The 24,177-nt window shown below is 38.1% G+C and overlaps 1 protein-coding gene across 1 annotated transcript; it reads right to left on the bottom strand.

The window, feature by feature from the left end:
- Positions 1–543: 543 nt before the first annotated feature.
- Positions 544–24,177, bottom strand: fhad1 (forkhead-associated (FHA) phosphopeptide binding domain 1). Its single transcript, XM_053503710.1, has 30 exons — positions 24,077–24,177; positions 23,844–23,945; positions 22,930–23,136; positions 22,091–22,256; positions 20,195–20,289; positions 18,960–19,187; positions 18,601–18,724; positions 16,866–16,996; positions 16,696–16,773; positions 16,502–16,606; positions 15,479–15,586; positions 15,337–15,405; positions 15,033–15,185; positions 13,264–13,459; positions 13,096–13,166; positions 12,910–13,002; positions 12,079–12,153; positions 11,577–11,831; positions 11,359–11,470; positions 10,686–10,779; positions 9,195–9,301; positions 8,886–9,045; positions 8,678–8,747; positions 6,437–6,581; positions 6,215–6,324; positions 4,884–4,979; positions 3,977–4,203; positions 3,713–3,866; positions 2,164–2,244; positions 544–1,391 (listed from the first exon to the last, which is right to left on the bottom strand). The coding sequence occupies exons 1-30, from the start codon at positions 24,098–24,100 to the stop codon at positions 1,308–1,310; spliced, it is 3,720 nt and encodes a 1,239-aa protein (XP_053359685.1). The 5' UTR covers positions 24,101–24,177; the 3' UTR covers positions 544–1,307.

Raw genomic sequence — 24,177 nt, 5'->3', positions numbered from 1 at the left:
TAGGCTAATTTGTGTTGCCTGTAGCGTATAAGTGGGTGTGTAAGCACCTCGCAATGAGCACGCATAGAAGGCAACTTGGAAAATAAATAAATAAATGAATGTTTTATGCATATTAAACAAGAGTGTCAAGCTGGATCCAGAAAAGGCCATGTGAGTGCAGGCTTTCATTCCAACTAAGAAGAAGCTACACCTGATAGTCTATTGTAATCCAAGAATGTCACATTAAACAGGCGTGGCTTATGCTCGGGTTGGAATGAAGGCTTGCACCCACATGGCCCTTTCTAGATCAAGTTTGTCACTCCTGATATAAACTGTAAAATTCACTACCAGTAAAAGTTTGAACAGACTTCCTTTTCTTTAGACATTAAAAGTCTGGAAAGTTTAAACAATATAGATTTTAATACACCACACAACTACTTGTATTAAAATCCCTATTTTTTAAACTTTTTTTTAATTATAATTTTAGTCAAATGACTAGAAGATAACAAGATTTTGATTTTTCATGGTCTGTATGAAACAGTGAAGAACACTCACAGCCTGGTGTTGACAAATGATGTGTAAATTTTTACTCAGGACTCTGCAAGTGCATCGATGCTGTCAGTTTGAAAAAAACAATGCAGTTATGTTTTCACAGACGGCCTCTAATTTCTCTATTAATAAGTGTTAACTCTGTAGAGATTAGCATAGCAACTTCACGTTAAAAGGCATTATAATGTTTACCATAGAGCGTGTTCACAGGAGTGTGAGTATTCAGAAAAAATGTATTAATTACCTTAAACAGCATACCTCTGTCAGATTTATAGTACTGAGCTAATATTAAACATACATACTAAATGTAAAAGATATATGGTGCAGATAAACATTAAAGTTGTTCAGTGCTTTGTCAAGTGTAGTAAGCTCTAAAGCTGGCCTTTTAAGTTTTTAGACACAGCAGCTTTTAAGAACATGATACGTGTTAACAAAAGGGGGAAAAAAACAAGCTGTTATACATTATTGACTTGTGTTAACTTGCTTTGCAGAAGCTTCACAACAATACCATTAACAGATAAAAAGTGCATGTCGTTCATTAACACATTTCGTATACGCGAATAATCATGTATTTATGACATCTTTGGTTTCTGTGAGATGTATGACCATTTCCTTTGGCAAACATAATTAACTTTATAAAGAATCAAGTGCATTTGTAATATGACAGTCATTCATTTTAAGGCCGGAACCTGAACTCAGTGAGCCTCAGTGAGATTAGCGCGCCGCTGCTGTTGTGCCACACTAGCTATATGAGCAGTCATTTAGCAGCTCCTTTGTTCTTAGCGTTCATTCATCAGGAGATCCTTCTCACCCTCAGCCCTTTTCCTCCTCTCTTGCTTCCTCGACCCCTTCATGACAGCTACCTGTACACACATCCCCATCCATGCACAAACACATACAGTATATGGTACGTTTCACTCACGCACACATGGCCAAGTATATAAAAACATTAAAGTAAATGTCAGTGAGTTTATAAGCCTGAGAAAATGGAGGCATAAAAATCACATCAGGGAAGGCACAAATTGGTGGGTGCAGTTAAAAAAAACATTAATTAATTAAACAGCAGAGGTATACAATACAAAACTCAACACAGCCTGAAGTGCACTGCATGGATTTCTCTTACAAGCACAAACACAAACAAAACACACTTTTTATTCCCAGCTAGTATCAGACAGCTCTGAATATATAGCAGGCCAATTATTAATGGAAAGGAGACACATTTATAAGCGTAGTTTTTGCTGGTGAGGTGACACCATGATCACGTAAACATATGCTCAGGCCCTATGTTAAATTTACCCTAATGTGGTATTTTTTTTTATATTGGCATGTTTCATAGTGTGAAAAAATATGTTGTGGGCGATGGCATCAATAGACACGCACAGCATAGTAAGGAGAAACTGAAACTATTTTTTGTTAGTCCCAAATACATAGTTAGAATTTATAATATAAATGAAACAGTGTATTTTTGAGCACAGATGTTGGGTGGATCAACAACATCTGCTAATGCAGAGAATAAAAATGATTAATGTAAAAGGAAATGGGAAAAAGAACACTAATAAAAGCATGAGGTTATTTATGCTACATTCAGTATAAGTATGTAAGGAATGATCCAGAGAACATGAAAAGTGACCTTACCTTGCCAAAGTTTGTGTCTGGTACACAGTTATGATGACCAATTCTTATTCTCCTCCCTTCCGTTTTGTCCATATTCAGAGCCTGAAAAAGAACAAAATGTTGGAGGGGAAATTACTGAATTTTTTAGTAATAGTTTTTAAAAGTACAGTTTGCCAAAAAGTGACATACAGTAATTTCGTCAACCAACCCTGACATGTTTGATGTCTTAAGATTATGTTTTTTTTTTAGCTTTTTACAGTACCTCTATTAACTCCAAGCTATTACCTCCAGTTTAGCACCATTAAAACCGCATGCTTAAACAATTATTCAGCTTAAAGACATGCACAAGATTGTAATAGGCATTAAGTTAGCATGGTGGGTTAGTGGTTAGCATTGTTGCCTTCCACCTCTAGGTTCCGGGTTTGATTCTCTCCTTAGGTTTGTGTGTAAGGAGTTTAACTGCTCGCCTTTTATAATGTGTATATCACAAAAGCATGTTGTAATTTCATGAATTTAAAATGAAGCCAATGTCGTTATCATTTCAATGTAGCAATGAATGTTACTGTTTGGATAGTTTTAATGTCAGATTAATGTATGACTTTTTTATTTCTTGCTAGAAGGAAATTCACCTAGGAAAACACCAGTGTCATTTTATCTCCATATTTTTCTCTGCCCACAAAAGCCTATAATGAACTACCTTGCTCTTATAATACACTGGGATTTTGCACTATATTGTCATTACATGATATACATCAAACACTCATTTTTAATAAATATACACTGATTCCTGAATATTTATGTCTTTTATGAAGATGAAAAAAAAATTTAAGGACCATTCATGAAACATTCAATGTCATTTTCCCCCATGTTTTTTTTCTTGTGAGCCTAAAAAGAGAAAAGCATTGTTAAAATCTATCAGGCTCAGAGCCAGAGCATGCTTCCTGTTCCTCAAGGCCTCCTTCATCTCAGCAGGGCTTGTGAAATAGAGATCCTCAGTGGAACCTGGGAGTTTTGATCTGGTCGACTGAATAATGCAGTATATCTGGAGAGCAGGAACCATGCTCGTGGCGCTGGGCACATACCTTCCAAGACTGTGTTCTTGCCTCTCTTCATTGTCTATCTGTTTTAGAGTCTCTCTGCCTCTACTGTTATGCCAGCTTCTATTTAATGATTGAAGCATCTGTCCATATTTAGTGTCTCCTTGTCTTTTCTGTCTGTCTTTACCGTCAATCCCTCTATGTACTACAGTATCTGCCTATATTTTCTGTTTGTCTGTCTATCTTTCTTTATTGTTGGGCTGCCTGTTCATCCGTATGTCTGTCTGGATTTAGTGCCAATCGCTCTGTTCACTGTCTATCTTTATTCCCTGTCTCTCTGTCTTTACTGCATGTCTCTCTGTCTACTATCTCTGTGTACTGTCTGTTTGGATTCTCTGTTGGGCTGTCTGTCTGTCTCTCTATTTTTACAATTCTGTTTGTCTTTGCTGCTTTTCTTACTGTCAAGCTTGTAGATACTGTGTGAGGTTTATTTATGATCCTGCTTTGTGTGTGTACATATGCATAAGCTATACCATGCCCTTCCTGTGGTTAGTGTAGTGCTGTAGCTGGGTCTGTGTGTCCTCCAGGGTCTGGCGTAGTATACTGCTCTCCTGTTTCAGTGTATCCAGCTCTGAACACACACTATCCAGCTCAATCTGCAGCTGCTGCCCCAAGGCCTGGCTTTCCCTAGAGGAAAGAGAGGTACAGTAAAGAGGCTGAATAAGCATGTGTTTATGAGTACGCCCTTACTGAATTGTTCAGTTTGCCTGAATTACGAATCTAATCTTTATGAACACCTGAGTGATTGTATTTCCTTCTGGCTCTCTTGCAGTAGCATGTCTTTGTTTTGGGTTTGGCTGTTGCGCAGGGCGAGTTGGCTTCTTAACAGCTCCAGGTCTTCCTGTCTGAGAGAGGCCATGTGCTCTCTCTCCCCTGGTGGCAAGTGCTTTAGTGGGACACATCCTGAAAGCTGTCCCTCACTCAGCTCCAGAGCTTCACACAATGCACGTGCCAGATCTACATACTAAATAGAGGCATGCAACAACAAACCAGAGTAATTAGTGTCAAAGGTGTGTTAGATAGGGTAAGGTAGATGCATATTTATTAAATTTTGGAACAGGCTGCATTCGGATAATGAATATTGGCCTTTTCCCAATATTACAATGGAACAACTTGTTTAGCTTTGGTATTAAGATCAATCTAATCAAAACTGGACGTCTGCAGAGAATAAATCTTGTCCAACATTTTTTTTACACATTAGACCCCAAACATGTCTTAGCTGAAAATCCAGTAAGCTTGTTAAAAATGAGCATTGCTTTTTATAAAGAAAGCTCAGTCAAAATTATGATATAGATTTTCAGTAAGATGTGGCTGTACTATTAAACTTTGACATCTCTAGAAATACAGTATGCACAGTGGCTGTATGTGACTTATTTTTGTACCAACCATATAGAGGAAATCATCACAGTTGTTCATTGGTTAGTCTAACCCCAAGCACTGAAACCAGGGTGTGGGGTGAAAAAAAATGCTATGATAAGTTAAGTGCTACTTCGAAAATGATTTCCGGTACCACTGATGAGAAGAGAAGCACAAATGGACACGTTGAAATGCAAATAGGTCATAAACAGAGAGAACATTATGAAAAAGGCATACAGTGAGACGTGCATGCTCTCTGGTTCTCTCTCTCTCTCTCTCTGTACTCACCGTCCTCTCACTTAGCTCCAAAGCATCAGACAAGTCCAGCCTTGCAGTGCGTTCCAGTGCTGCTTCACTCAGAGCCTCAGGGAAGGCAAAGCCACTCTGCATGAGGCAAACCAGCACTTATAAATCTCCTACAGCATGTAACCCAGACAACTCCCTCACATACACACACAGAACATACAATCATGTTTAAAAGTTAGTGCCCCCTCTTTTATTCCTATGTGTAAAAACATAATAAAAGTCATTTGATCATACCTGGTCTTAGTGTTAGACAAACACAGCCTCAGATGAACACCAACATATAACTTTTTCACTGTGTCATTATTTATTTAACAAAACTGAAGCCACAAAGAATATGGGCAATACTAAGTACTCCCATGATTCAATAACTTGTAGTTCAGATCATTGAGGTTTTTGGGCATTCACTTATGCACAGCTTTCTTAAGGTCCCACCACAGCATTTCAGTTAGGTTGAGGTCATTTGTCATTTCAAATCCATGATTCTTTTATTTAATTTTTCAGTCATTTTGATGTAGATTTACTGGTGTGCTTTGGAACATTGTCCCATTGCATGACCCAATTTCACCAAACCTGATTGGATTCCCATTTGCCCCTAGAATACACCATGCTTGAGAGTGGGTAGAAGGTGTTTCTGCTGAAATGCTGTTTGGTTTTCCCCAAACATGTCCCACTGGACATTGAGACCAAACAACTCGTCCCATCTGTTCATAGGACATTGTTTCAGAAGCCTTGTGCTTTGTTGAGATGCAGTTTTACAAACCTTAGTAGTGCTTCCATGTTCTTTTCATACATACTGTAAGGGGCTTTTTAACAGAAGAAACTTTAACATTAAACCAAGCATTGCATCATCTGACCGTGGGTGAATTTGCTAGGACATCCACTCCTGGGAAGGTGGCAACTGTCTTGAATGCTTTCCACTTGTGAATAATCTTTCTCACTGTAGAATGTTGTTCCAAATTGTTTGTAAATTATTTCATAACTCTTTCCAGATTGATGTACTGCAAATACTATTGCTTACAGTATGTCCTTGAATAACACACTCCTGAATGCTCTTCAATTTTATTGAGGTCTTTGAGGATGATTTTTATTATGTTTTTAAACAAAAGCAAATAGAATAAAAAGAGAATACTGTTTAACATGACTGTACAATTTTTATGTGCACATCTTAAAAGACTCAAACGATAACTCTCACCAAAGAGGCTTATTAATATAAATGTAAATGTGCATTTATAAACAGGTATATATTATTAATATAAATACGTATTTATATATAGGTATATGTAATTAAAATAACTGTAAATTACCAGTCCTACCTCAGTCCTACTGTCTCTTTGTGCTAAAGATCTCTTAAGCCTGTGAGCTTTTGTTTGATCCTGCTCCTTTTTCTCCTTTCTTATTAGCTCCCCCTGCTGGACCAGTACCGCTACAAACACACAACAGTCCAGATGACTATAGCACAATGACTTCATGCCGTCGTTCCTCTTAAATACCTGTAGCTATATACAGGGTCAACAAAAAGATCTAGTGCAACTCACTGCAGGGCCACTTTGACTCTACGGCCCTGATCCTCTCTTTCATTGCATTGAGGGTTTCTTTGCCCTGTCGTATAATTTCTTCTTGACGGCAACCTTTGCACTTGGAGGCATGCAGGTGGCTGGGACTAACCATACTGGCCACGTCCTTTAATAAAAAGAAAGAAAAAAAAATAGAAACTGTTTTTTCTATTGTCTTCTTGTAATACGTTTTGGTGAATCATTGACTCAAGTTTGACTACCAATGCCAAGAATAGCATTCCAGAACAAATCCGTTCAACTATAAGGAGAGAAAGAAGCCAAAGTAACTACATTACTTTGTGATACTAAAACATATGAATAAAAAAGGACAGATCCCTCCAACTTTTCCAGGAAGATGATTTTGGAATACCTACAAGGAAGAAGCTTTGGGGTTAAAATACTAGGACTAAATACCAGGACTATTCATAAAGCAATATACTAACAATATTCTAGATTTGTAATAGATGTTTACTCTAAATGCTTACTTGACAATACTTGATATTGCTTTAATTGACAATCTCACGTACACAAACTAAAACCAAATCTACAAAAATATCACCAAGAATATGTTCCCACAATTTATCCATCATGTGGTCTGAGAAAGCAACGCTTGTCCATGGTAATCAAACACATACTACAGAAGAGGAAGCTATAGATATGAACGAAAAACACTTAAGGACTTCTTTAATGTTAAGGTTAATACTTTAATGTTAACAAGGTCACTGCATGATTAAAGTCATGGTTTATTCCGTATAATAATAAATTATTGTTTTTCCAGCGCATCCTATGGGTGATTGATTGGATTAGGATTTGGGGCGTTTACAGACGTTTACTCTTGCATGGTGGGCTCTGTGCGCGAGATGTGGTGCAGTGAGTGTTCTTACGTCTTTCTATTATTGTCAGTGTTGCCTTTTTTCTCCAAGTTGTATTGCATTGGCTTTTCTGTACAATTGGACCAGATGGGCAAGCCTTTGCCTCCAAAACTGACTGAATGGTAGGAATGATAATCACCAGGAACCAGTCAATACAATATTATCATGATACCCAGTATATCCAGATGTATTTATTACATTTATTGTTTTAGAATTTGTTACAATTCTAAACAACCTTTGCAAATAATTTCTCCTGCTGATGTGTAAATAGGTTAGGGTTACAGAGGAACTGAACCATTTCAGTTGCAAGTAAAATGCAAGCATATAAATAATAAAAAAAAAATTAAATAAGCATTTTGAAGTAAATGTAGCGATACATGAATTGCTACACAAAAGAATCATGTTACCTAACTAAATTGATGTGCAGGGAAACCCCCTCTTCACTCTCTGTCTCGGTCTGTTTATGTGCGCGCGCACACACCACTATGGTGTATTTACTAACTGTGTAACAACGCGGGTCTCACGAGGGGCAGAGCCACGCATAAATACTGTTATATGTACTGTTCTGAACAGGCAGAGGCGCGGTAATTTATACACATGGTTGCCAGGCAACGCCGCCACAAGACAATCAGGCTGAATACGTCGCACCTGATGTCACGCCTATTTAAGGGTCCTGATACCGCCGCACTTCGTGCGATCATTAGGTAGCACCGGTAAGGTATCAGGGCCAAGAAAAAGAACAAGACAAGACAAGCGCGCAAATAGTCGACAGACGGAGGCAAAGACCCAGCCTCTGTCTTCCTAATCCGCCGGCAAAAAAGAGCGGGAGAGCAACGCGCATGCGCTCTTAATATCAACTCAGTAGTGCAAAGCACAAAAAGACAAGTTCTCTCTCTGCTATAAATCCTCGGTAAGGGCGAACGCCCCGAGAGGATATACGTTTTTAGTTTGAGTCCTGTCCGTTCTCGCGTAGACAGTGAAACTCTGTTTTGTGTTTTCTTTTGTTTCCCTTTGAGGTAATTAATTAATAACCCCACGCTACTGTACCTCCAATCGAAAAAGGTCTTCACGTGCGCATCATAAGCACTCTCTCAACTTCCTGTTTTTATTGACCCCCTCTGAAACGGCTCTCCAATCCGCACCACATAAACTGTATTCATTATAATTACTATTTTGTCAGAACACTTACTGTACGTTTAATTGTGCTTTTCTCTCTGTTCCACTTGGTATTGGTTTACATAACTGTGTTGCCTGGTATATTCATATATTTGAAAAAAAAAAAAGGCATATAATCAGCCTTGATTATACCCACAGCGACAAAATTGCTCTGTATGTATATTGAATGTCTCACCTTAGTGTGTGGGGTAGGAAGGAGACCCATGTTCTCTATCCGCTCTCTCTTTAAATCTGCCTCTGTTTGTCTGATAGCAGAAATAAAACAAATAATTAGTAAACCATATGCAATATACGTACATTTAAACAATAAGCATGAAACTGAAAAATGAATCTAAAATGTTATGTATAAATTAAGAGACTTGGAGATTTTGTCTATATCATACACCAGTTTTTCTCTTATTGTCCTCAATTCCTCTTCTTTCTGTTGAAGAAGCTCAGCATTTACTGTTAACTTCTGTGTGAGCATGCTCAGTTGCATTTTCTGGTCCACTACTAAAGCTTTGTGTGTCTCCAGCTCTATTTTCTGCTTTTCACTCAGTTCTCCTACACATAACATAAAATTATATTAAATATTTAAAAAACATAAAAAAAAGCTCTATTCCAACAGCCACTTGCTTTTAATATTTTATGATTTGTGATTCACTGTATTCATTTATCTGAAAGATAAAAAGTTATGCTGTAGTATAAGGTACCTGTGAGGTCAGAGAGGCGAGCGTGAGCATGAGCTAGGTCACGACTAAGAGATGCAATGACCTCACCCTGATTGACCACTTCCTGTTGAGACACTCCAAGTGATGCCCTGAAAGAAAGTGTCATGCAGAAAAACAATCTAAATAATTTCTAATTTCAGCATAAACCACTCCCACCTCACAGCTCCTGGTTACTGTGTGCATGTTTTTCCCCCATGCCCTTATTTTATGAACTGTTTTTATCCTTTCATGTTTCCACCTTCTATTAAATGACTTAAAAAAAAAAGTGTATTACAGCATTTTAGCGTTTACAATAATCAAACAGTGCTGTGATTATGGCAGGTAAACTTTAGGGAGTTTTTATTTAAGAAAGCTCTGAAACATACCCGTCGAGCTCAGAAGTATTTGGACACCAATGCAATTTTCTGTACACCACAGCATTAAAATGAAACACTTAAGATGTAATGACTCATCAAGTGTAGACTTTTCAAGTGTGATCTTTTATTTAAATACATATTTCACTACCAGCATCAGAATACCAGGCATTTCTAAAAGTCCTTACCTTTTCATAGACTCAAAAGTAGTTGGACAAACTAATAAAATAATTACAACTAAGATTCATTTAATAGTTGGATACAAAAACTTTGCAGTCAATGACTATTTGAAGCCCGGTACCCATTGATGTCACCAAATTCTGAGTTTAATTGCTTGAGATGCTTTACCACTGGTTTACTGAACGCACTTATCTTTCTACAGTGGAACCTCGGATTACGAGCAAAAAATGGATTTTTAATCCACTAATGACACTTTCTTTTGCTTTACACGCGCGCACACACATGTGTTATGAGAAACAGTACATACGCGCTGTAAACACAAAATAAAATATGCTTTTTACGTAGTCACAGTGTCGTGGTAAACAGTACACGCGTGCACGATGCATGATGTTGATTATACCAGTAAAAGACGCGCACTAAGACCGGGCAGAGGAGACGATTACCAGCAATTTCACAGCATAAGAGGGAGAAAAAACGTTGGCTCAGTTGTGATCACGTGATGCTCTGCGTTGAAACAAGAAGCACATGCGTAATACATAATACTCGGTGCTTGTTAACCAAGACTTGCTTGTTTTTCAAGTCAAAATTTATTATAAATCTCTGCTTGTCTTGCGGAACACTTGCAAACCTCATTACTCGCAATCCGAGGTTTCACTATACTTTCAATTTTTTTTCTTTAGCATGCCTCATTGCGTTGAGGTCAGATATACAGAGGCAAAAACAATGTTCCATAGTACAAATATTTCTGGACCAGACTGTACCTTTAGTTTTCTTGAGTTAAATGATACCAAGATAAAAAAAAACAAAAAAAGAAACAGCTACAATAATCTCAATTAAAGTAATTAATGTTTTTTTTCTTCATGAAGTAAATTCATTTGGCACTATGAATATCATGTAGAGTTCTGGTTGAAATATTGTATTGTATTTTTAATTGTTTTACCTGAGGGATGTCACGGTCTGTTTCAACTGCTGTTGCTCTTCTGATGGCTCTAATGTAACAGTTGGTTTGACATCCTCTTTCTTGTTAAGTGCCTCTATGGGACATTTAATAAAGGCAAATTCTATTATAGACATAAAACCATGAAAATGATATTAATGACAATTTATGCAGGAGCATGCTTAAGCATAAAGCCTGCACTTGCTATAATTAGGGTGTAACTGCAGACGTGGTAACTGTGGACCACAATTTCTTCTTAAAACGTTCCTGCCTCTACTGTTTACATGCATCTTACACGCACGTCGCTATACTTTTTGAGGATGTACACAGGTAATGCATTATAAAGCCTAATATAATTGAGTTTTTAGCTCCAGTCCTGTAAAATTGACATTCCCAAATTCCATAGTCTGTGAATGAGCACCCCATCCATATGCCCAAAGTCTCTTGGGATAGGCTCCACACCCCCCACAACTCTGTATGAAATAAGCGGTATGGAAGATGAATAAACGAAAAAAGTCACAAATCCTAAAGGTCTGACTTGCAGACTTGCTGATATGTAAAGCGCATACATAATGAATACTGTTCATAACAGATTTAATTTGAAAAAATGGGATAATTGTGTAAAAAAATGTTGCATGCAGAGCTCAATCTCTGTCTACAGTTCATTACTTCTCACCTGTAAGCTGCTGTGATAGTGAGTCTCTCTCCTCCTGCATCTCTCTGGCTTTTTGCACTGCTGAGCTCTTTTGCTCCTCCAAGGCAACAATGGTGTGAGCATGTTGCCGCACCTTTATGTTAATTCATTAAATCAATTTTACCTACTTCTCATAAATATAGTACACAAAAGAATCATTACTAAAAATCTAAATCTGTTTCAAAAGTGAAACACTGTACCTGTTCCTGGTACTCCTCAATTTCCACCCTGGATCTCTCTTTCTCTTGCTCTGCTCCTCTCTGCAAGGCCTCGTCTACTCTTGTCCACCACTCATCCTCTCTTACCTTTTCCTCCTCTATTGCCTTTCTCCACTGTTCCTCTTGCAGCTCTACTTCTTTGACCTTGTTCATCAGTTCAATTTCTCTTTTTTTTCCTTCCTCCAGTTTGGTGCGCCACTTCAACTCCTGCATCTCCATCTCCGAACGTAAAACAGCCTGAAGGTTACATTTAAAAAAAAAATTTATTTTTTTTTTTATACAGATGTTAGATGACAGAGCTAGAGGGATTTCAGGATAACATAAAATCTTACAAAATTAATTACATTGAAGTTCACTTCACTAGCATTATTTACAATAGACACTCCTCTACAATAGAAATACTCCTGTATGATGAAAACAGTTAATTTACTTAAACATTGTGTTTGCTCACTTATCACAAGGTGTACTGTTAGTTTTGACTTACTTCTACTTTTCTGGCTGCCTCCAGATCAGCACTTATTCTCTCTAGCTGCAGTTTTAGAGCATCCTCCACCTCTGTCTGCACCAGTTAACACAACCAGGGAATTATGAAGAAGGATGAAACAGTTTGAAATTCAGTTTATGAAGCAAATTGCAATTAGTTATCGATGGTTCTCAACACTGGTCCTGGAGGACCACCAACACAACCAATTTAACTAATCAGCTCATTATCAGGCTATTCTGAATTGAAGTGGGTGACATAGCAGAAAAAACACTCAGGACACTATGCAGGGCAGGTGGTTCTCCGGAACAAGGGCTACAGTAGGAACAATTGTGTTGGTGGATTGCATCAAAACAAAGCATTCCTCTTCCTACCAACCAATCCCACTCTGAGATGTATCATGATTCATTTGTGTGGCAATTCATTTTTTTATTCATTATTTCTTAATTGATTATTTATTTTTCATTATTTGAATTTGAGGTGGTGCGCTCCAAAATATTCACAAGCATCAGAGCATTCTGTGTAGTAAAACCAAATTATTTGCTAAGGTTATTTAGAATTCAAAATAAAATGTAATATCAAATCGGGATGTTTATAAAATCGTGCTACCAAAACACAATCATGATGTAAATTGAATGGCTACTGTATTGTAATAATATCTTATCTGATGGTCCATGGTTATTCCCATCTTTTAGTTTTTTTTTAAGGTGTCATCATTAAAATCATTTAAACTCATGTTCCAAGTTGGCTGAACCGGAAACTTAACCATGTTCCAGATCACTCATTCCCAATTACCCATGATACTGTATGATGTCTCCTTGTAATTAGCCTTACCTGAGTTTCCTGATGGACCTGTTCCATAGTCTCCTGTTCCAAATGCATGTCATCAGCTTCATTCTCCCTTTCTTCAAGCTTCTCCTTCTCTTCCTGTAATGCATGTTACATTGTTTATGTTCATAGGTTGTATGTTGATATACAACCATCTTTAATAATTTACACCTTAAAATGAAACATTCCGACCTGAAGTCTCCCGAGTTGTGACTGGACCTCCTGGTGCTGCTTGCACAACGATTTTACCGCACCTGGGACTCCTTCAGCAGCAAGTAAATACACACGCTCTTTTAAAGTCTATGTTCTGATCCGTAACTGTTTTATTCGTTTGTGGATTGCATTTTCATGATCTCTTACCTCCAGTCTTCTCTGTCACCTCAACCCCGGTTGTCTGCAATATGTCTGCTGTGTCCTTTAGTATTGTGTGTAGACTGCTTAGGATGGAGATTGTGTGAGTTTGAACCCAGCTGACCGCTTCACACACATTTTCATCTTGAAGAGCGGATATTTGGGTCTGTATGGCATCTGCTAAATGTAGCTTTTGTACAGTACTCTATGGAAAGTGGAAAAAGTAAAACATTAAAATTTAATTATCCATTCAAGTAAAAATGAAAAAAATTGAATGCATAGAGTGACAACAATCATTATATAACAGACATTCAAGTCAAACCAGGACTTTTGATTTATCGGGATTATCATAACTCTACCATTATGTCTCTATATAATCTTCTGCTACACCACTGCACTTATCCCAGCGTTTCACTAGTGCTTGGATACCATCAAGGTAGAAAGTTTTCTAAATAGATCAGATGCATAATCAGACAGCTTGCTTCATGTCTGAAACGTTGGCCTCCCAGGAATGTCTTTAATCGCCCAAACATGTGGAAATTACTGGGAGCAAAGTCAGGTCTGTACTGGGGTTGTGGCAATAACTCCCAGCCGAGTTCCTGTAATGTGAAAATGGTGCAGCAAGAGGTCATGCATTGACCTGCAAAAACAGAACGCCTTTGATGATCAAACCAGTCCATTGTTTTCCATTAAAGTAAAGGACCATTATAGGAGTTCCTAGGAGGCCAGTATTTCAGCAGTGACAATAAAGTGAAGCAGGCAGTCTGTGCAACATTTTACCTCGGTGGTTGAAACACTGAAAACTAAGGGCATTATTGTAGTTTTATGCTTATAACCGTTTTGTTATTCTGCACAATCAAAGGTCCTAGTTTGACTTGAACACCCCTTGTACTATACATTCATTCATTCAATATACAATGGAACGTCGAATTGCAAGTGACACAGTTTGCGAGTGTTTCGCAAGACGAGCAAAGATTTTGAATACATTTTGACTTGAAAAACGAATAAGTTTTGGTTTACGAGTGCTGAGTATCATGTTTCACGTATGCACTTCTTGTTTTGATGCCAAGCGTCACGTGATCACAACTGAGCTAATGTTTTTTCTTTCTCTTGTGCTGTGGAATTGTGGGTAAACGTCCACCCTGCACGGCCTTAGTGCGTGTCTCTCACTGTTATAATCAACATCTGTGCACGCGTGTACTGTTTACTACAACACTGTGACAACTTGTGTGCGGTAAAGCATCGGTTATTTTGTGTTTGTAAGCGTGTGTGTACAGAGCGTGTGTACTTTCTTTTGCTTTACACACGTGCTGTACACACGTGTGTCATAAGAAACAGTACACGCGCTCTAAAGTAAAAGAAAGTCTCAATAGAGAGGTTAAAAATGCAAAAGTGTGTGTGTGTGTGTAAAATTCAAATAAGAGAGGGGAAAGGTTTACTGTGTAAGATGAGAAGGGGGGGACAGAAGGGGCTGATTCTTCCTCTCCTCTTACTTTAGATTCACACACATACACAAACACACACATACGGTGCCTGCGCGTATAAACGGGAACACTTATCTGTCAGGATTTATTTTTACTTTTTTAAAGGTAAAGTGCAGGTTAATCTGTTTTATTTTTTTCACTTAAAAAAGAAGGCACCACTGTGTCGTGTATCCTCGTGATATAATTCATAGTTTAATAATAAAAGGCAGTCTGTCATAATTAGTGTAAAATTGTTAATGTTATTTATTGTGCCTCTCAGTAGTATAAGTAGTATTTCAGTAGTATTCACAATACCTGAACTTCAGCAAGTCTGGCCTTGAGTTTCCCAGTGTCTTCTTCCACCAGTGCTTGGTTTTCATTATGTTCTTGCAGTTGTTCCTCTAATTCCTGAACTCTGGAGGTAATTACTTCCTTCTCTTTATTTAATTTTGACAGACGATTTAGTATCTACGCACACAAAAACAGATTTCTTCACTATAATCCGAGACAAATGTGCTACTGAGCAACACATAAACATATGCAAAGGTGGAAGCACTGATGGGTTTATTAACAGACTGATAAATCTGACTGTCAAACACTGGAAATACTTTTACATTACCTCCTGTTCTGATATTGTTTCTGAAGTGACGAGTACCCGTTTCATGATTTGACTGCAAATATTTTCAAGCTGAAAGAAAAGTTATGAGGTTATGATTCGCCATTAGTAAATGCCTGTTATATTTATAGATTTCAAATCTCACCCTCGTCTGTGTGTGTCTTAGTTCTATTTGAGCTTTCTGTTCTCTTTGGAGTGCTTGCTGCTGCTGCTGCTTCAGTTTGCTCATCTCAGACTGCAGAGAGCATTGCTCCTACACCATGGCATACAAACAAAATCAAAAGAGTAAGATCATATGCAGAGGATAAAATGTGTACCTACAGTACTAAAGACATGCAATAAGTGTTCATTAAATATACATGTTTTGTATATATTTATACCAAAATAGTGTATAATGATAGTCCAACCCATTTCTGTCTGGACTACTGATGTATATTATGTTCTTTAAATAAATTTAGAATGTGCAGAACTCTATCGTCAATACCCCTCATTGTCTATACCCCTTAATCCTGTATTTAGGGGTCGCGGGAGGCATGGAGCCTATCCCAGGGCACGAGGCGGGGTCCACCCTGCACAGGGTGCCAATCAATCGCAGGGCACACACACATGCACACATTTATTCACAGACTACGGGCAATTCAGGAATGCCAATTAACTTAACCTACATTATTTGGACTGTGGGAGGAAACCGGAGTACCCGAAGAAAACCCATCAAGCCTGGGGAGAACATGCAAACTCCATGCACACAGACAGGGATCAAAACCAGACCCTGGAGGTGCAAGGCGACAGTGCTAAGCACTACACCACCGTGCCATCCTATTTTAACACATAATGTACAAATATGACCAAAAATTATCCATTTGCTCAATTTCAGTAACAGTTTTTTGCTGTTCAAGATACTGCAGTAGGTTGCATTGGAATCACTAAGCATGAGGCACGACATCAATCCATCGCAGGGCATCACACACAGAAACACAGACATTGTGGAATGTCATGGGAGGTGGAAGGCAAAGGGGGAAACCCATGCAGATACAAGAATTACATGCGAAAAAAAAAAAAAAACAATCTCTAAATCAAACCATAGACCCTGGAGCTACAGTATGAGCTTCCTTCTGCACCACAGTGTTGCCCTATTAGAAATATAAGAATCAATATTGAACTCTCTGACCTGTGTCTTTTCGACGAGTCTGTGTTTAACTAATTCTTTTTCTGCGATCTGCTCCTTTATCTCTTTCTGGTTCTCTTTTAGAGTCAAATCCATTTTCTCCACAGTCTGCAGAACAAATACAAATCAATACTTTAACAAAAAAAAAAAAGGGAACATTTATGGTTTGAATGGCACATGAGATCAAGAATGTGCACCTTTTTGAGGGAATCCACCTCTTTTTCCTTGGCAAGAAACTCCTCCTGATGCTTCTCAATGTCTTTAAACTTGGACAGCTATGAGATAAGGAGTCACATTAAAAACTTGATATATTTTTTTTAAAACACTAGAACCAAATACTAAAAGCAAGAAGAGAACTAAGTTGAACCTTGTTAGCCATGTTACTAAGCTGAGCATCCTTGTGTCTTGCGTCCTTTCTGAGACTGTCGACTTCAGCAGCCAGGTTTATTGCCTGTTTCTCCTGAACCAACAGATCTTTCTGTGCATTGATGACCAGCGCTGGAAAATAACGTACAATTTGATTCCTTGACTTAGAGTTAAGACTGACTTTCCCACATTTCCGACCTTATTTCTAGAGCTCAGTCCCAAAATCAAATTCTTGATGGTTCTTGGTTGGTCAATTTCATGACGTCACATGCCTTAATTTACCTATGAATTGGATATACATTACCTATAAAATGGCACAATGTGTTTATAAATACAATGTAATCACCTATGAATCCTACAAACCATGTCAAACTCATGCTGACCTGTCACAAACAGTATTTTCCTACAGTGCTGCCTCAAAATGTGCTGTGAATTGTCAAGACTTATCAAGAACTACTATTCTATACTATTACTGTATACTGTGATAAATGTGATAGAAGCTATGAACCTGATATGGATCTCTGTAAAAAGCATTCCCATAAGCAGTGTAATATTTATTAGAATATCCTACTTGGTATTTTAGTGAACATCGTTGGATTTAGCTATTGTAGTGGATTTGCTCACACCCCCATGTATAAGGGAGAGTTTTTTGACACCTAGGATACCCAATTTTGTTGACCTTCCTTAATTTCTTTCTACAATCTCCAAATAGCATTGGTTAAGGGGTAAACTTAAGGACTGTAGAGAAGCTTATAAGCTTATATTTTTCATTACATGCATCAATTCTACTTACTTGTGAATTTATTTGTGCTAGTTTAAAATGATTTGGGATAATAATAATAATAATTATTATAATTTTTTTAAGGCTAAATCTTTTTTTTGTTTGTTTGTTTTGATATAAAACTGTGGTCACCCAACATTAATTTGACCTAATTTTAGTAAATCTTTGGAATTAGATTTGAAAGTGATTTGGACCAGAACCTCACTCTCACTTATCTTCCATACGCTTCCAGTATTCAGGGTCACATCGACCTGGAGCCTATGCCAGGAGGCTTAGGGCACGAAGCATGGTACATCTGGGACAGGGTGGACCAGAACCTGACTTTCGATTGAGACTTTTGATTGAGCAGAATAACAGAACCTAGTTATGAGTGTAAAAACTATTTTTGTTTCTTTATATAATCCTCTGCTACACTAATGCACTTCCCAGTGTTTCACTAGCACTTTTATACCATAAATGAGGAAAGTTTTCTTAGTATACCAGAGCTATGATTAAACGCTAGCCTCCTAAGAACTCCTTTAGTGTGGAAATGTGGAACAGGTGGAAATAACTTGGAGAGAGGTCAGGACTGCAAAGGGAATATGGCAATAACTCCCAGCTAGTTTTTTAATGTGCAAGTGGTGTTTGTGAATGTGTCTCTTCCGCAGGTCCATCGGTTTTCAAGAATCAGGCATTTACATACAGAAATGGGCTCTAAGCATTTACAAATGTTCGGCTGCCTTAAAGAATTTGTACCGATCAACTGTTTTACTTTCGCGAAATTTTAAGAAATTTTATCAAAAGTCCTGAATTGATTTGAACAACCCTCATATACCAAACACAGCAAAGTAGCACCACTACAAAACAAAGTATAATAAAATATGTCTAAAAATCTGATCAGACATTAGATTATGTGTCATAAGTTTGGTCAAAGTAACAGTGAAGGAAAGGTACAGTGTGTGCCCATTACGTCTACCTGTAGATTTGCTGTTTTCACTCTTTAGCTTTTCCAGCTGTTTTTTGAGTTTGCTGATCGTCTGATCCCTCTCTGCTACAGCCTGGCTACTGTGGACACCTACTGTTGCTTGCATCGCCAGCATCTACATAGATGTTATAATCATGATTTTAACTCAAGCAAAGAAATAATAATAATAAAAAATAAATAAATATAAATATAAATATATATATATATATATATATATATATATATATACACACACACACACACACATACACCAGTAGGTGTTACACTACATGTTAACGGCAAAAGAGAGAAATAAAGAGTAGTTCATGAAAAAAGAAAAAGCCAAAAAACATTAACACTCAAAGCTCCACCTGTTCCTTTAGTTGTTGGATCTCTTTTTTTTTTTCTTGGATGTCTCTGGTCAGGTTACGCAGCTTTTGTCTAACGTCTGTGTCATTCTTATTGCTCTGAGAGAGCTGCAACTGGAGTGTTGACACCTCCTCCCTTAGAGCTGAGATCATACAATCCTTCCCTTGAGCTTCTCCCTGAGATGCCAGCACACAACGCTGTTCCTCCCTAGATCTTGCCCAGGTTTCTTCCTATGGAAACCAAGAGAAATTATAGAAATTTAGATGTACAGTACAGTAGGTGTAGATTCCAAAGCAAATCAACAAAAACAACAGCAAAGAAAAACTCCCTTAGAAATCATGAGGAAACCCTGAGGAGAAACCAGACTCACAAATGATGAAACCTGAGACTTCTTTATCTGGCTATCTAGTTATCTCACTCCGCCTGTTTCTTAAAAATTGTTGCAATTTAACCTTTGATTGTTTAATTCACCTCCTTTGGTGAACTAAGTGAAAGCTTGTTGTAAGGTTCCTCTGAACCTCTTATGTTCTGCACCACTGTGAACACCACTGTGACTATCAGCCTTCAGCAATAACCAGTCCACTGCAAACCTGGGTTAATCCAAAGCCAGACATTATCTGGTTTTACAGTTGAACAACAGCCCTTAGACTATTATACTGAACATGTCAATTAATGTTTGTGACCATTACACTTATACATTTTTCTTATGCAGAGCACAGCTAGAAGCACACAAATTGTACAAAATATCCTTGTATGCTTTAGCATTACAATCTATCTTCACTTGAAGAGTGTATATAACACAAGCTCCACAAAGGTATGGTTTGCCAAGGATACTTTGCATAGCCTTCCCAAGAGATTTGACCACATCCCCAAAACCATAAACACCATAAGGATGAACTGGAATGCTGACTGCACTCACCTGACATCATTGCCTGACCGCACATGCTATTTTGGCTGAATGAGAAAATGCCCATTTACATGGTTAAAAATTGGAATCTGGCCTTGCCCTAACAGCAAAAGGGGAGACTAAATCTGGATTGGCTGATCAAAAAGGACACAGGGGTATAATGCTCAGGTGTCCACAAACATTTGACCAAATAGTGAACATTTTAAGAAAAATATTTTTTTCTTCTTTTTCTAGTTAAATTAACAATCACACATACATTAGTAAACTTACTTAGGCTCTATGGTAGATGTGGAAGATAGAGATTAGGCAGAAAAATGAAGTCATACTCACCTTATCCTGTAATAAGTTATGCATGTTTTGACAGCTCTGAGACATTCTTGCATTTCTAAAAATGAGTCCTCTTCCTGTGCCGCTGGCCCAACTACCTAGGACAATAAAGAGCATTAACCGTACTGACATTTCACAGCCTAAAAATCATGAGAAAAAGGTAAAGGGATGGCGGTAATACAACTTACTGGATGCCAACCTTCATAAATCAAGAAGTAATAACATTTAGTACAGTCGTGGCCAAACGTTTTGAGAATGACAAAATATTAGTTTTTAAAGTTTGCTGCTAAACTGCTTTTAGATCTTTGTTTCAGTTGTTTCTGTGATGTACTGAAATATAATTACAAGCACTTCAGACGTTTCAAAGGCTTTTATCGACAATTACATGACATTTATGCAAAGAGTCAGTATTTGCAGTGTTGGCCCTTCTTTTTCAGGACCTCTGCAATTCGACTGGTCATGATCTCAATCAACTTCTGGGCCAAATCCTGACTGATAGCAACCCATTCTTTCATAATCACTTTTTGGAGTTTGTCAGAATTAGTGGGTTTTTGTTTGTCCACCCGCCTCTTGAGGATTGACCACAAGTTCTCAATGGGATTAAGATCTGGGGAGTTTCCAGGCCATGAACCCAAAATTTCAACGTTTTGGTCCCCGAGTCACTTAGTTATCACTTTTGCCTTATGGCACGGTGCTCCATCGTGCTGGAAAATGCATTGTTCTTCACCAAACTGTTGTTGGATTGTTGGAAGAAGTTGCTGTTGGAGGGTGTTTTGGTACCATTCTTTATTTATGGCTGTGTTTTTGGGCAAAATTGTGAGTGAGCCCACTCCCTTGGATGAGAAGCAACACCACACATGAATGGTCTCAGAATGCTTTACTGTTGGCATGACACAGGACTGATGGTAGCGCTCACCTTTTCTTCTCCGGACAAGCCTTTTTCCAGATGCCCCAAACAATCAGAAAGAGGTTTCATCGGAGAATATGACTTTGCCCCAGTCCTCAGCAGTCCATTCACCATACTTTCTGCAGAAGATCAATCTGTCCCTGATGTTTTTTTTTTTTTGTAGAAGTGGCTTCTTTGCTGGCCTTCTTGACACCAGGCCATCTTCCAAAAGTCTTTGCCTCACTGTGTGTGCAGATGCGCTCACACCTGCCCACTGCCATTCCCGATCAAGCTCTGCACTGGTGGCACTCCGATCCCGCAGCTGAATCCTCTTTAGGAGACAATCCTGGCGCTTGCTGGACTTTCTTGGATGCACTGAAGCCTTCCTAACAAGAATTTAACCTCTTTTCCTGAAGTTCTTGATGATCCTTTGAATTGTTGATTTAGGTGCAATCTTAGTAGCCACAATATCCTTGCCTGTGAAGCCATTTTTATGCAACGCAAAGATGGCTTCACGCGTTTCTTTGCAGGTCACCATGGTTAACAATGGAAGAACAATGATTTCAAGCATCACCCTCCTTTTAACATGTCAAGTCTGCCATTCTAACCCAATCAGCCTGACATAATGATCTCCAGCCTTGTGCTCATAAACATTCTCACCTGAGTTTACAAGACGATTACTGAAGTGATCTCAGCAGGTCCTTTAATGACAGCAATGAAATGCAGTGGAAAGGTTTTTTGGGATTAAGTTAATTTTCATGGCAAAGAAGGACTATGCAATTAATCTGATTACTCTTCATAACATTCTGGAGTATATGCAAATTGCAATTATAAAAACTTAAGCAGGAACTTTACCAATTTCCAATATTTATGTAATTCTCAAAACTTTTGGCCATGACTATACATGTATTTATTTACTGTATCATCCAAAATACTGTAAGTGATGGATTTTACACAAGTCTTTTTGTGACTAATTAAATAATAAAAATAAAAAAATAGAATAGAACTTCTACCTTGTCTATAAGAGGAGCTACCGCACTCAGGAACGTTTTTGTTGCGTTTAGCCCCTGCACTTGCAGGTCGAGTTCTGCAAGGTGGATGAGGACTAATGGAAGATGACAAAGGGCGGTTCCTTGCTCCAGCTGGAGAAGTGGCACATTGAATAGGCAGAACAGGGAGCTGAGTGTATATGGAAAAAAAAATCATTATAATGAAAGTAATCAGATGGCAAAAAAATAAGTAATGTTCAACTTCAACTTACTCAAGATATGTTGCTGACATAATCACATAGCTAAAATATTAAGTGATATCTGGTACAGTATTTTATGAAGCACCTCTGGTGACATGGGGGTGGTGGTGGTGGGGGGGGGGATTCTGTAGCCATGCCTTACTAAGATGTGGGAACGAGATGTCTGTACTATGTTATGGCCACAACTTAAGAACTTGAGATTGTTGTTGTTTTGAAGTTATGCTGTGTGTAAGGGTAATCATTCGTCTATACAGTACTAACAGTTATTAAACAAAATCCATTTTAATTTGTTCGTGGATTACATGAGGCTAACTGCTATGAGGTTAAGTTATGATCACAGCATAATATCTTGTGGCCACGCATTATACTATTTTGTTCCCACACCTTAATATGTAGTAGTCACAACAGGCTATCTTGTTCCCACAAGTCATGGCCATGTAATACCCCTCCCCCCATACCCCCCCTGCCCCCACACCCCCAAATCTCACCAGAGGAGCTCAGTAGTATTTCATGATTATCATTACCAAAAATAATCAAGAAATATTTAATTAGGACATTAAATTAGGAATTTTATTAACATAACATCCTTTAAACATGTCTTACTGGGTCTGCAGGATCCACTAAAAGCTTGTAGGCGGAACCTCCATAGCCAAAGTGAATTTCATCGCCAGGTGTAAGACGCACTGCTGCGTTGTGTATGCAACAGTCATTAACATAAGTGCCATGGATGGAGTTTAGGTCGGTAAGAACATAGAAATGCTCAATCTCATTCCACTCAATAGTAGCATGGTGTTCCTCCACACCACCGTTCTTTAGGAGCAAAATAAATAGGACAAATTCAGATATCCTACCCATCACATTGTGGACCAATTCAGCTCCCCCCTTAATTAGAGTAAAGTCTTTTTGTTATTATACAGTTTAATTCATAACAACACATGTCTATGCCATTTGGTCTACTACCACTGGAATTCCAACTACAAGATTTTTAGAACACTCAGTCTTTCATTTATCCATTCATTTATTTTCTATACCACTTATCCTATACACTTTCACAGAAGCCCTGAAGCCTATCCCCTGGACAGGGTGCCAATCCATTGCAGGGCACACACTCACTCACACACACACACACACACACACACTCATTCACACACTACGGGTAATGTGGGAATGGCAATTAGCCTAATCTGCATGACTTTAGACTTATGTCTTTAGAGAAAATCAAACTACCTGGAGAAAACCCACCAAGCACAGTGAGGACATGCACCTCCGCGCGCACATGCACACACACACACACACACACACACACACACACAGATTAGTGGTAATATATGCACACCCAATCCTAGAGGTGCAGTCACTGTGTTACCCCTATATAAGTTCTTAAAAGTAAAACTCTCTGGATGATAATGATAGCGGTGACATGCTGGCCACTAAGTGTCTGTTTAAAGATATGAAACATCATCATCATCATCATCATCATCATACCATTATTAAAATAAAAAGTGTATTAATGTTACCTGGAGACACAGATCTGAATCCCTGTGGTTTCCCACCGTAGTGCACTTTGGTCGGAGTTTAAATATCCAGTTTAAAGTTTTAAGATAACCCCTCATTTTAAGCTGCCCAGAATAATTATTTTAGAATAACCAGAAAACACACAACCAAATTACATCTCTGGTGGTTTTAGGTAATTTACATATCGCATGTATATAATCTATTTTGATTTTACACGCATAATAAATTTACTCACATTTTTATTTCTCTTTCGTGTCATTTATTTAAACGAAATTCCCTTAATGAAAAGTAACATTGTTTACATTTCTCGACAGACTAAATCCTCGGAGAACCAAA

The sequence above is a fragment of the Clarias gariepinus genome, chromosome 9 (genome assembly GCF_024256425.1).
Source record: "Clarias gariepinus isolate MV-2021 ecotype Netherlands chromosome 9, CGAR_prim_01v2, whole genome shotgun sequence".
NCBI classification, from domain to species: Eukaryota; Metazoa; Chordata; class Actinopteri; order Siluriformes; family Clariidae; genus Clarias; species Clarias gariepinus.
The sequence above is the reverse complement of the archived record's forward strand: the minus strand, read 5'-3'. Positions and strand labels throughout refer to the sequence as shown.